Source organism: Typopeltis vanoorti, chromosome 2 (genome assembly GCF_054136105.1).
Source record: "Typopeltis vanoorti isolate ZY-2024b chromosome 2, IOZ_Tvanoo_1.0, whole genome shotgun sequence".
Taxonomy (NCBI): domain Eukaryota; kingdom Metazoa; phylum Arthropoda; class Arachnida; order Uropygi; family Thelyphonidae; genus Typopeltis; species Typopeltis vanoorti.
The window spans coordinates 181,380,032-181,394,624 of NC_143550.1; the positions used below are offsets into that span (position 1 = coordinate 181,380,032).

The following is a 14,593-nucleotide window of genomic DNA, read 5'->3' on the forward strand; positions in this document are numbered from 1 at the left end:
AATAATACAGTCACACGATCCTTAACTGCTTTAAAGCCACCAACACTTTTTTGTAATTTTGTTATACAAGTTCTACTTGGCATTTTTTTTTACAAAAAAAGGCCAGTCTCATCTGCATCCCAAACTTGATCAGGAGTGCAGCCACCATTTTCAATCATTTTGGACAGTTTTGAAAGAAATTCTCTAGCTGCCAGCTCATCTGCAGATGCAGCTCCTCCTTTTATTTTTAGATTATGAAGCACATATCTTTCGAGAAATTTTGTAAGCCAACCAGTGCTCACAGAAAAATCACAACTGCTGTTTGATGTTGTTAGCTTCTTTTCCTGAATCTGTTTGTACAACCGTAATGCTTTCTGTTTGATGACATTTCCCTTCTAAAGGTATTCCTTTTTGTGGGTAATCTTCTATCCACATCACTAAGCCCTTTTCCACCTTCGCTTTTATAATGTCTCTCGTATACGACGACGACTTGGCGCCTAATTTTGTTCCATAAAGAACAGATTTTCTAATGCATTTTCATTTTAATCTTAATCGTTCTTATGGTAGCTTCGTTCAATCCAAAATATTTCCCTAAGGATGTTGAATCTTCTCCAGCTGCTAAATGATCTAAAATTTGGATTTTAGTTTTAAAGAAATAGCTTTTCTTTTCTTCTTCTGTCTAACTGAATTATCTGACATCGTGATTAATGGGGTAATGTTACAAAAATATCTGAAAATAATCAATAATTAATTTTACTAACTTGATATTACACATACACTTTAAAAATAAGCGCCATTTGAACTGTGTTAAATCAAAATATAGTGTAAAAATAGAATTGCTTTTGTTTTCTAAACCGTGTTATTTAGAATTTGTATAAAAAAAAAGCCGTGTTAAAAAAGAGAATTAGCTGTATTTTGTTCTGTTTTTATTTTTTTTCTATTTCTTTTTCATCTTTTCACTTCTAACAAAGCATGTACAGGAGTAAGCTAGATGACCTCTCTCACAGTTGATACAATTAGCTTTCTTTGCAGAGCAAGATTTGTTATCATGTTCTTTACTACCACATTGAGCACGGGCGGTGGAGCCACGACAGGCAGTTTGGGAATGTCCACATTTCTGATATTTAAAACACCTTAATGGATTAGGGATGCAGTCTAACAAGACAGCTGAGATATTCTGCTTTTATAGATGTTGTGGGCTTAAGTAAATCAAAATTAAGGATAATGTTCCTGGTTGAAACCAGGTAGCCATCCCTACATATTAGGATGTCTCGCACCTGTCACTCTCTGATCTTTCAGCTCTGAACATATCTCATCAGGAACATCAAGCAGATCCCATTCTGAAATCACTCCTCTTTGGGAATTGAGTTTTATATGAGGTGTAAATGTTACTAGTATTCCACCCATTGTATTGCTTTGAGTAGTTTTTCAGAATGTTATTGATATGATGTTTCTTATGAAGTCATCACCGGAACATAGTTTCCTAACTGCTTTGGGAGAACCTGCTAGTCCTATTAAACTCTTCTGAATAAAGAATGGTGACTTTCCCTACTGCATCGATGATTTAAAAGAAATAGAACATTTATACTGGTATTGAAAATTGTATCAATGGTATCAATAGTTAGTTGGGATTTTGTTAGGACCCCTGAAACTATTGAGGATGAAAAACTCATGCTTGAGTGGTTTTTTGTTCAGCAGCAAAACTCCAACCTACCATGGGGCCATGCACAGACACCCATTCTCCAGCAAACAATAACTGTGCTCAGGAGTGGAACACTATACAAGGCCCATGGCAAGCCTTTAGCCCTATCACCAGACCCATGGAGAAGTAAGCTTACTGCAGCACACTTGATGCTAGTAGGCAAGTCCACTAGCTGATTGATCCTGTCCACCCTTCTTGCTTAAGCACAGGCCAAAGTCATGCAAGACTACATGCATCCCCTTTCTGGATGTCCATGGGTCACTCCACATGGCAAACAAAGCTGCAAGGAGCTGTTTGTCATGGTAGTGATGGTAGTCTGGAAGATAAGAAAGTAGACTCAGAAGTAGAGCAAAGAATACGAGAAAAAAAAGCAAAGCGAAAGAAGAAGAATCAAAGAGGCCAGTACCATGACTGGGAGGTCCCCTCCTCCACAAACATTTAGCCTTGCAATTATCCTCAAAGTTGTATTTACAATCTTTTCTATATGGCCTTGAACTTAACTTCCTATCTATGAAAATTCCAAGATCCTTAGCCTGATCAGTTTGTTCTAGTATAATCCTACCAATAAAATGTGACATTGGATATCTAATCACATCAAAGTGCATGACTTTACATTTACTAACATTGAACTGACAGCCATTTTCACATGCCCACAATTCCAGCCTACTCAAATCGTTCTGCAAGTACGATATATCAGTTGCAATCTTGATTACTTTGCTTATCGTTGCATCATTAGTGAATAGCTAATAAATGATTCCCAATGTCATTTATGTACATACTGAATAACAATGGACCAAGGGCTGATATCCTTGAGGAACATCACTGGTTACCTTAAATCTTGCAGACTAACATCCCACATTTTGATGTCTGTCAGTCAACCATCCTCTTATCCATGGAAATATTTAATAATCCAATTCCATATTCTCCAATTTATGCAACTGTCTTTCATGCAAAATCCAAAAGTATCAAGATGTATATATTCCCATAGTCTAACTCAATGGTAACATTATTATAGAATGTGAGCAAGTGGTCCAAACATGATCCCCTCAGTAAACCCATGCCTGTCAATTGAAAAGTATTGTTTCTCTGTGAACAGACTTATATATGCGAACTCTAACCAATTTTCCCCAAATCTTCAACAACTCCAGAGATACTGATAGGTCAATAGTTAGATACATCAGTCTCTGCACCATCCTTGTGCAATAGGATTACCATGCATTCTTTCTAGCCTTGTAGAATTTTCCTTGTTCTGAGACTCAAATTATATAGCCTGGTCAAAGGAATAGCCACTTGAGCTAAATGCTCTTTTAACAACCATGCTAATATCCCATCAGTCCCTATTACAGAATTAAAAATATTTAATTCGTCCAGTATTTTTCATCTTATTTCATCAGCAACACAGGCAACTTGTAACACACATACAAAGGCAGTCAAAAATTGTTGCACCATCTATGGACACCTGTAGGCAGCCTAAGATGTAAACTGAAATCTCAAAGTATTATCATTTCCCATAATCATTAAAATTAGACTGATTTTTAAGAGCACCAGAGATTCTAAAAGCAGCCTTTCCCTTCTAAATTTACTGTGATGATGGAGCTTGGTGGTATTTTTCCAACTGATTCTGTGAGCCATATCCAAAGCAGTCTGAAAATCCCTAATGACCATATTCATGACTGCAGATATATTTCTTATATTCTTCCTTGCAAAAGGTCGCTGACCTTCCTGTCTGTCCAAAGTAGGTCAACCTTTGCAGGAACAAGGAACTTTATGTAGAACTGGAACTGAGAGGAAAGAGTTTGTCTTCAGTGGAGCAGATAATGGTACCTAGTTTTAAGCCAGACTTGAAAGTCGTGTAATGATTGCATTTCTTAAGATTCTTGCTATTTATTCTGATGCACCTTGGATGTAGGGGATGGCGATAACATAACTAAAATCTTCATGAAGATAAGGTTGTGGAATGGAGGAAGGATTGATTTTTTTTTTGATAATGTGGCCATTAAATAAAAGTGTGGTGCATATGACTGAGTTGTTCCTCATTGGAACAAAGGTTATAGGCTCTATGGGTTAGTATTTTAATGAGTCCATATTGCCGAGAAGGTGGGAGCAGGAAAGTTTATGATTGTATCTGCCTGTGTGAGTGGGTTTCTTGTATAGTGAAAAGGACAGGTTACCATTAAGGTAGGCAAGTGACCAAAGTATCTAGAAAGAGAAAGGCAAGACTATTATTAGTTTACTTTTTTCCATTGTAAATTGGATTCTAGAGTGAAGACTACTGAGGTGACAGAGGAAAGAGTAACGTGCGTGGACCAAAAGTTTTTTTTTTCTTTTAAATATATATGTATGATGAGTAAGGAGGACACCATCTGGATAATTTATAGCAGTGAGGATCAGTAGTATCTACTATGGTTGCCTCCTGATATCACAAAAAACTTAAACCCTTCAATTGCAGAACCCCCACTACACAAGATTTACAGCTTACCTAAAATTCATAAATCCAATTCCTACCCCCTTAGAACATAAGTAGATTCTACTGATTCTCCTTGCAATAAATTATCCAAACACTTTGTGAAATCTCTTGTTCCTCATACTGGTAATACCAAATCATACATAATAAAAACTCTTACCATTTTAAAAACCCTACTGAAGGGTTTTAAAAATAGTAAGATTTATAAATATAAAATATATAAAATGTATATAAAATGGTAAGATATATCATTCCAACTGCTAATAATACCGATATCACAGTGAGCTTTGACATCATCTCATTGTTCACCAACATTGCGTTAAATGACACAACCACTTTTAAAAAACGTTTTTCCTCTTGTTATCATAGACCTCCTTTCTACTGCTATCGTAGAATTTTCTTCTTCCAAGATAAATTACTAGAACGGAAGAAGAAAATTTATATATAGATAGACGATACCTCTTGGGGTACTTAAGGGTCAAAGCTGTATAACTGAGACAAGACCTCCACATAGCCTATAAAGGAATGCTGAGAACCGACCAGGGCTTCTGAACTAATGACCAATCCTCCCCTTTTCATGGTACACCCTGTTTGGTATCTACCTGGATATTGAAAGAACGAGGATGGGCTGGCAATTTGAGATATAGCTAACAAATTGTATTCTTATTGCCTTAAACTAATATACAAAATGATGGTACAACATGACAAAATTTCATGCCAGCTCGGGCGTCGCCCAATTACACAAGGCCCCTGTTGTTTGCACCAGAGAACAAGGGCGAACAGCGAAAAGTCAGCTACTGGAATATTTCTGAAAAAACACCCCAACTCAACTTCACTAGAGTTAAAGATCGGTACTATCAACATAACAAGCCTGAATGGCAAAGAAATGGAGCTAGCTGAGGAATTAGATAAGTACCAGATCGACATAACAGGGGTGACTGAAACAAAAAAGACAAAAACTGGCAAGATCTTTCTGAGCGATAAATACAAAATGTTATATTCAGGCAATAACAATCAAGGAAAAGAAGAAGTAACCCTAGCATTCAACACAAAATCTGAGGCTAATCTACTTGAATGCAGGCAGTCTCAAGTAGAGTGATATGGGCAAATATCAGAATGGGAAATTGGACAATGAGCCTTATTTGTGCCTATGGTCCTAGAGAAGGTTCTACTACGTTAGAAGTGGAGGAATTTTTTGATGCTTTAGAAAAAACAAACTGACACAATGAAAAAGGAAAAGTTGGTCCTTGTTGGGGATCTAAATAGCAGAGTAGGAAATGACTGTCAGACATACAAAAATATTTTGGAAAAATTTGAAGAAAAGAGCAAAGCTAATAATAATGACAAATACTTGTTGGATTTCTGCTCAGGAGATGGACTGGTTATTATTAACTTTCACATTTGTGCACAAATTCACATGGAGAGACAAGGCAAGGAATAAGAAATGTCTTATTTAGTATGTTATTGTTGATAGTGATGTTTTCTCCCTTGTGCAGGACACCAGAGTGTACAGAGGATTTCAAATTGGAAGTGATCACTATTTAGTCTTGAGCAGGATAAAACTGAATTTCATATTAAAAAGAATAACATGCAAGAAAGTTTTAAAGCGAATAAAAGTTGAGCAGCTCTCAGATGTGAACTGTAGACCAAAATACACAAAGATTATTGAAGAAAAAATGAAAGAGTTAATGAACAGGAACCAAACCTTGGAGATTCAGTGGCAAACCTCGAAGAAAACCGTGATTGATTCAGCCAGAGAGGCATAGTGAGGTTGTCTGCAAGGATAGAAAAATCAGAACTCCAAGGTGGACATAGGAAGTTAAAGAGTCAGTGAAGGAAAAGAAGAAAGCATATCAAAAGTTCCTGGCAAATAAGTCAGCTTGTGCTCTTAGAGAATACAGAGACAAATGTAAGAAAGCTAAACACTGTGTAAAACTAGCTAAACAAAAGTCATGGGAGGACTTTGGCAAGAACATAGAAAATAAATATCAAGAAGGTGGCAAATTATCCTGGAAGTTGTTGAAGTTCCGAAATGGAGGAAAGAGTGCTGTAAAAGGAATTAGAGATGATAAAGGTGACATGAAAAAGGGAGAAAAAGATATCCTTAAAGTATGGAGTAATTACATTGAAAAACTGCTAAATGAAACAAGCAGTGATGACAGCACAGTGGTAAAAAACACTGACCAGGCATGCAGTCAGGAATACATATCCATACTTGAAGTAGAAAAAGCCATTCAGGAATGGAATGTGGAAAGGCAGCAGGAGCAGATCATATTCAACCAGAAATATTGAAGTATGGTGGTATAAGAGTCTTACAGTGGCTGCACTGCATAGTTCAGAAAGCCTGGACAGAGGGACGAATGCCCGATGATTGGAGTAGAGCTCTCATAGTACCCATATATAAAAAGGGCAATAAAACTGAATGTGAGAATTACAGAGGTATTTTTCTACTGAGTGTTCCTGGCAAGATTTATGCAAATTTACTTAAGAAACGGTTGAGAAGAATTGTTGAAGAAAAGCTTCGTGAAGAACAAGCTGGATTCAGGGCAAATAGAGGCTGTCAGGATCAGATTTTAACTTTACGACAAATAGTTAAGAAAGAATGGGAATATAACAAAGATCTGTATTTAAGTTTTATCGATCTGGAAAAGGCATATGAGAAGGTGCTAAGAGAGAAGCTATTCAATACACTACAGTTATATGGTGTCAATGGAGCTTTATATCAAGCAATACTTAGTCATTATTTGAGTTGTAAGTCAGCAGTTAGAACTGAAGGAAGTACAGGAAGATGGTTTAATGTTAAATCTGGTGTGAGACAAAGATGTACATTATCCGCTCTGTTATTCATTATCTATCTGGATCACATTATGAAGGAAAGTGATATCAGAATTGGAGATGTTAATGTCAGCTCTTTGCTTTATGCAGATGATGTTATACTTCTAAATAAAACCGCTACAAGTTTGCAAGATTCCCTGACTACATTGAATAAATGTTGTAATAGATATGGTATGAAGGTCAGCAATAAAAAGACAAAGACAATGAAAATAGGCAGAATCATTGAAAATGTCAACTGCGTTGCGAACAGAGAACCTGTGGAACAAATAAAACATTTCAGCTACTTAGGCTACTACACTGACCAGGCATGCAGTCAGGAATACATATCCATACTTGAAGTAGAAAAAGCCAAAGGCTTGAAATGTGGAAAGGAAGCAGGAGTAGATCATATTCAACCAGAAATATTGAAGTATGGTGGTATAAGAGTCTTACAGTGGCTGCACTGCATAGTTCAGAAAGCCTGGACAGAGGGACAAATTCCCGATGATTGGAGTAGAGCTCTCATAGTACCCATATATAAAAAGGGAAATAAAACTACATGTGAGAATTACAGAGGTATTTCCCTACTGAGTGTTCCTGGCAAGATCTATGCAAGTATACTTGAGAAACGGTTGAGAAGAATTGTGGAAGAAAAGCTTGGTGAAGAACAAGCTGGATTCGGACCAAATAGAGGCTGTCAGGTTCAGATCTATAATTTACGACAAATAGTCGAGAAAGCATGGGAATATAACAAAGATCTGTATTTAAGTTTTGTCGATCTGGAAAAGACATATGACAAAGTGCCAAGAGAAAAGCTATTCAATACGCTGCAGTTATATGGTATGGAGTCAATGGGGCATTATATCAAGCAATACTTAGTCTTTATTTGAGTTGTAAGTCAGCAGTTAGAATTGAAGGAAGTACAGGAAGATGGTTTAATGTTAAATCTGGTGTGAGACAAGGATGTACGTTATCCCCTCTGTTATTCATTATCTATATGGATCACATTATGAAGGAAAGTGGTATTAAACATATCAAAATTGGAGATGTTAATGTCAGCTCTTTGCTTTATGCAGATGATGTTATACTTCTAAATAAATCCGCTACAAGTCTGCAAGATTCTCTGACTAAATTGAATAGCTGTTGTAATAGATATGGTATGAAGGTCAGCAATAAAAAGACAAAGACAATGAAAATAGGCAGAATTATTGAAAATGTCTACTGTGTTGTGAATGGAGAACCTGTGGAACAAGTAAAACATTTCAGCTATTTAGGCACGATTTTTAGTGAAGATGGTAAATTAAATATAGAAATAGACAACAGAATCAGCAAAGCTCGTATGGTGGGAAGTCAATTGAATAAATTCATATGGAATGAGAGAGAAATTAGTTGGAACACTAAATAGCTGTATACAAGACAATGTTCAAACCAGTTTTAACTTATGAATCTGAGAGCTGGGTCAGAAGTAAAACACTTGACCAAAGACTAGAGACTGCAGATATGGGATTCCTGAGAAAGATAAGAGACGTGAACAGATGGCATCAATGGCAATATAATATTAAAAACGAGGATATTAGGAAAGAACTTGACATTGTCAGCATGCAGGAATGAATTAACAGAGCTAATCTCAGGAGATATGGTCACTTAAACAGAATGGGCAAGGAAAGATTAGCAAAACAAGTGTTCTCTGCCAGGTTGGCAGGAAAAAGACCCAGAGGAAGAAAGACCAAGATATGGGTGGATTCATACGGTACAAAGTGCCTTAGACGATAGAAATATAAGATCTGATAATGTTGGAGTCTTGATAAGTAACAGACCGATTTGGATGAAAATTGTAGATAGGAAGTTAGTAATGATCTAAATTTTTCATGTAATACTATCATATCCTGTACACCTCTTGAGAATACATGTCAGAAATTTGAGGTTGATGATGGAAATACCTATTGGGATCTTCTTTCTCACTTCCTCGCTTGCCAATTTTATAGAATATTTTGAAAATTAAGTTCTTGACTCAGTCCCTCTCAAACCTTCCATCAAGTTAACATAGATGATGATGATGATGATCATCATCATCATCAAATTCCTGCCATGTACCCTCAAGGGGTGTACAGGATATGATAGAACTACATGAAAAAAATTACATCATTATTAATTTCCTATCTACAATTTTCCTCAAAAAATCAGTTTGTTACTTGTCAAGACTCCAACATTATCAGATCTTATATTTCTATCGTCTAAAGCACTTTGTACTGTATCAATCCACCAATATCTTGGTCTTCCTCTGGGTCATTTTGCTGCCAACCTGACAGAGAACACTTGTTTTGCTAATCTTTCCTCGGCCATTCTGTTTAAGTGACCATACCACCTGAGATTAGCTCTGCTAACGCATTCCTGGATGCTGACAATGTCAAGTTCTTTCCTAATATCCTCGTTTTTAATATGATATTGCCATTGATGCCATATGTTCACACCTATAATCTTTCTCAGGGCTCTCATATCTGTGGTCTCTAGTCTTTGGTCAAGTGTTTTACTTCTGACCCAGCTGTCAGATCCATAAGTTAAAACTGGTTTGAACACTGTCTTGTATACAGCTAATTTAGTGTTCCGACTCATTTCTCTCTTATTCCATATGAATTTATTCAATTGACTTCCCACCATACCAGCTTTGCTGATTCTGTTGTCTATTTCTATATTTAATTTACAGTCTTCAGTAAAAATCGTGCCTAAATAGCTGAAATGTTTTACTTGTTCCACAGATTCTCCATTCACAACACAGTTGACAATTTCAATGATTCTGCCTATTTTCATTGTCTTTGTCTTTTTATTGCTGACCTTCATACCATACCTATTACAACAGCTATTCAATTTAGTCAGAGAATCTTGCAGACTTGTAGCGGATTTATTTAGAAGTATAACATCATCCGCATATAGCAAAGAGCTGACATTAACATCTCCAATTCTGATATCATGTTTAATACCACTTTCCTTCATAATGTGATCCATATAGATAATGAATAACAGAAGGGATAATGTACATCCTTGTCTCACACGAGATTTAACATTAAACCATCTTCCTGTACTTCCTTCAATTCTAACTGCTGACTTACAACTCAAATAAAGACTAAGTATTGCTTGATATAATGCCCATTGACACCATATAACTGCAGCGTATTGAATAGCTTCTCTCTTGTCACCATGTCATATGCCTTTTCCAGATCGACATAACTTAAATACAGATCTTTGTTATATTCCCATGCTTTCTCGACTATTTGTCGTAAAGTGAAGATCTGATCCTGACAGCCTCTATTTGGCCTGAATCGAGCTTGTTCTTCACCAAGCTTTTCTTCCACAATTCTTCTCAACCGTTTCTCAAGTATACTTGCACAGATCTTGCCAGGAACACTCAGTAGGGAAATACCTCTGTAATTCTCATATGCAGTTTTATTTCCCTTTTTATATATGGGTACTATGAGAGCTCTACTCCAATCATCGGGAATTCGTCCCTCTGTCCAGGCTTTCTGAACTATGCAGTGCAGCCACTGTAAGACTCTTATACCACCATACTTCAGCATTTCTGGTCGAATATCATCTACTCCTGCTGCCTTTCCACATTTCAAGCCTTTGATGGCTTTTTCTACTTCTAGTATGGATATGTATTCCAGACTGCATGCCTGGTCAGTGTTTTTTACCACTGTGCTGTCATCACTGCTTGTTTCATTTAGCAGTTTTTCAAAGTAATTACTCCATACTTCAAGGATATCTTTTTCTACTGTTTTCATGTCACCTTTATCATCTGTAACTCCTTTTACAGCACTCTTTCCTCCATTCCTAAGCTTCTTCAACAACCTCCAGAATATTTTGCCACCTCCTTGATATTTTTTTTCTATATTCTTGCCAAAGTCTTCCCACGACTTTTGTTTAGATAGTTTTACACAGTGTTTAGCATTCTTGCATTTGTCTCTATATTCTCTAAGAGCACAAGCTGACTTATTTGACAGGAACCTTTGGTATGCTTTCTTCTTCTCCTTCACTGCCTCTTTAACTTCCTGTGTCCACCAGGGAGTTCTGATTTTTTTATCCTTACAGATAACCTCACCACATGCCTTTCTGACAGAATCAATCAATGTTTTCTTCAGAGTTTGCCACTGAATCTCCAAGGTTTGATTCCTGTTCTCAAACTCTTTCATTTTTTCTTCAATAATCTTTGTGTATTTTAGCCTACAGTTCACATCTGAGAGCTGCTCAACTTTTATTCGCTTTAAAACTTTCTTACATGTTATTCTTTTCAATATGAAATTCAATTTTATCCTGCTCAAGACTAAATAGTGATCACTTCCAATTTCAAATCCTCTGTACACTCTGGTGTCCTGCACCAGGGAGAAAACATCACTATCAACAATAACCTAGTCAATGAGGGGGTACTTAAGGGTCAAAGCTGTATAACTGAGAGGAGACCTCCACATAGCCTTTAAAGGAATGCAGAGAACTGACTAGGGCTTCTGACCTAATGTCCAATCCTCACCTTCTCGTGGTGCACCCTGTTGGGTATCTACTTTGATACTGAAAGAACGAGGATGGGCTGGCAATTTGGGATTTAGCCGACCAAATTGTATTCTTATTGGTTAAACCAAAATAAAAAAATAAAAAATAAAAAATGATGGTACAACATGACAAAATTTCATGCCGGCTGGGGCGTCGCCCGGTTAAACAAGGCCCCCATTGTTTTCACCAGGGAACCAGGGCGAACAGTGAAAAGTCAGCTACTGGAACAAATCTGAAAACAAACCGCAACTCAACATCACCAGAGTTAAAGATCGGTACTATCAACGTAAGAAGCCTGAATGGCAAAGAAATGGAGCTAGCTGAGGAATTAGATAAGTACCAGATCGACATAACAGGGGTGACTGAAACAAAAAAGACCAAAACTGGTGAGATCTTTCTGAGCAATAAATACAAAATATTATATTCAGGCAATGACAATCAAGGAAAAGAAGGAGTAGCCATAGTATTCAACACAAAATACGAGGCTAATCTTCTTGAATGGCAGTCAGTCTCAAGTAGAGTAATGTGGGCAAATATGAGAATGGGGAACTGGACAATGAGACTTATTTGTGCCTATGGTCCCACAGAAGCTTCTACTAAGGTAGAAGTGGAGGAATTTTTTGAGGCTTTAGAAAAAGCAACTGACACAATGAAAAAGGAAAAGTTGGTCCTTGTTGGGGATCTAAATAGTAGAGTAGGAAATGACTGTGAGACATACAAAAATATTTTGGGAAAATTTGGAGAAAAGGGCAAAGCTAATAATAATGGCAAATATCTGTTGGATTTCTGCTCAGGACATGGACTGGTTATTACTAACACCATGTTCCAACATAAAAATGTGCACACAAATTCACATGGAGAGAAGAGGCTAGGAATAAGAAAAATCTCATAAACTATGTTATTGTTGATAGTGATGTTTTCTCCCTGGTGCAGGACACCAGGGTGTACAGAGGATTTGAAATTGGAAGTGATCACTATTTAGTCTTGAGCAGGATAAAATTGAATTTCATATTGAAAAGAATACCATGTAAGAAAGTTTTAAAGCGAATAAAAGTTGAGCAGCTCTCAGATGCGAACTGTAGACTAAAATACAGAAATATTATTGAAAAGAAAATGAAAGAGTTTGAGAACAGGAATCAAACCTTGGAGATTCAGTGGTAAACTCTGAAGGAAACATTGATTGATTCTGCCAGAGAGGCATGTGGTGAGGTTGTGTGGAAGGATAAAAAAATCAGAACTCCCTGGTGGACACAGGAAGTTAAAGAGGCAGTGAAGGAAAAGAAGAAAGCATATCAAAAGTTCCTGGCAAATAAGTCAGCTTTTACTCTTAGAGAATACAGAGACAAATGTAAGAAAGCTAAACAGTGTGTAAAACTAGCTAAACAAAAGTCATGGGAGGACTTTGGCAAGAATATAGAAAATAAATATCAAGAAGGTGGCAAAATATTCTGGAGGTTGTTGAAGAAGCTTAGGAATGGAGGAAAGAGTGCTGTAAAAGGAATTAGAGATGATAAAGGTGAAATGAAAACAGGAGAAAATGATATCCTTGAAGTATGGAGTAATTACTTTGAAAAACTGCTAAATGAAACAAGCAGTGATGACAGCACAGTGATAAAAAACACTGACCAGGCATGCAGGCAGGAATACATATCCATACTTGAAGTAGAAAAAGCCATCAAAGGCTTGGAATGTGGAAATGCAGCAGTTGTAGATGATTCGACCAGAAATGCTGAAGTATGGTGGTATAAGAGTCTTACAGTGGGTGCACTGCATAGTTCAGAAAGCCTGGACAGAGGGACGAATTCCCGATGATTGGAGTAGAGCTCTCATAGTACCCATATATAAAAAGGGAAATAAAACTGAATGTGAGAATTACAGAGGTATTTCCCTACTAAGTGTTCCTGGCAAGATCTATGCAAGTATACTTGAGAAACGGTTGAGAAGAATTGTGGAAGAAAAGCTTCGTGAAGAACGAGCTGGATTCAGGCCAAATAGAGGCTGTCAGGATCAGATCTTCACTTTACAACAAATAGTCGAGAAAGCATGGGAATATAACAAAGATCTGTATTTAAGTTTTGTCGATTTGGAAAAGGCATATGACAAGGTGCCAAGAGAGAAGCTATTCAATATGCTGCAGTTATATGGTGTCAATGGGGCATTATATCAAGCAATACTTAGTCTTTATTTGAGTTGTGAGTCAGCAGTTAGAATTGAAGGAAGTACAGGAAGATGGTTTAATGTTAAATCTGGTGTGAGACAAGGATGTACATTATCCCCTCTGTTATTCATTATCTATATGGATCACATTATGAAGGAATGTGGTATTAAACCTGATATCAAAATTGGAGATGTTAATGTCAGGTCTTTGCTTTATGCGGATGATGTTATACTTCTAAATAAATCCGCTACAAGTCTGCAAGATTCTCTGACTAAATTGAATAGCTGTTGTAATAGATATGGTATGAAAGTCAGCAATAAAAAGACAAAGACAATGAAAATAGGCAGAATCATTGAAAATGTCAACTGTGTTGTGAATGGAGAACCTGTGGAACAAGTAAAACATTTCAGCTACTTAGGCACAATTTTTACTGAAGATGGTAAACTAAATATAGAAATAGACAACAGAATCAGCAAAGCTGGTATCGTGGGAAGTCAATTGAATAAATTCATATGGAATAAGAAAGAAATTAGTCGGAACACTAAATTAGCTGTATACAAGACTGTGCTCAAACCAATTTTAACTTATGGATCTGAGAGCTGGGTCAGAAGTAAAACACTTGACCAAAGACTAGAGACCGCAGATATGAGAGTCCTGAGAAAGATTAGAGGCGTGAACAGATGGCATCAATGGTAGTATCATATTAAAAATGAGGATATTAGGAAAGAACTTGACATTGTCAGCATCCAGGAATGCGTTAGCAGAGCTAATCTCAGATGGTATGGTCACTTAAATAGAATGGGAGAGGAAAGATTAGCAAAACAAGTGTTCTCTGTCAGGTTGGCAGGAAAACGACCCAGAGGAAGACCAGGATATAGGTGGATTGATACGGTACAAAGTGCCTTAGACGACAGACATATAAGATCTGATAATG

General features: G+C 36.9%; 1 protein-coding gene across 1 annotated transcript in view; it reads right to left on the reverse strand.

The window, feature by feature from the left end:
- Positions 1-89: 89 nt before the first annotated feature.
- Positions 90-14,593, reverse strand: part of LOC150109709 (uncharacterized) — a 288,439-nt gene continuing 273,935 nt past the window's right edge. The window contains exon 16 of the mRNA XM_090403014.1: positions 90-329. Coding sequence (XP_090259140.1) covers positions 90-329 — 240 coding nt within the window. The remainder of the gene's footprint in view (positions 330-14,593) is intronic.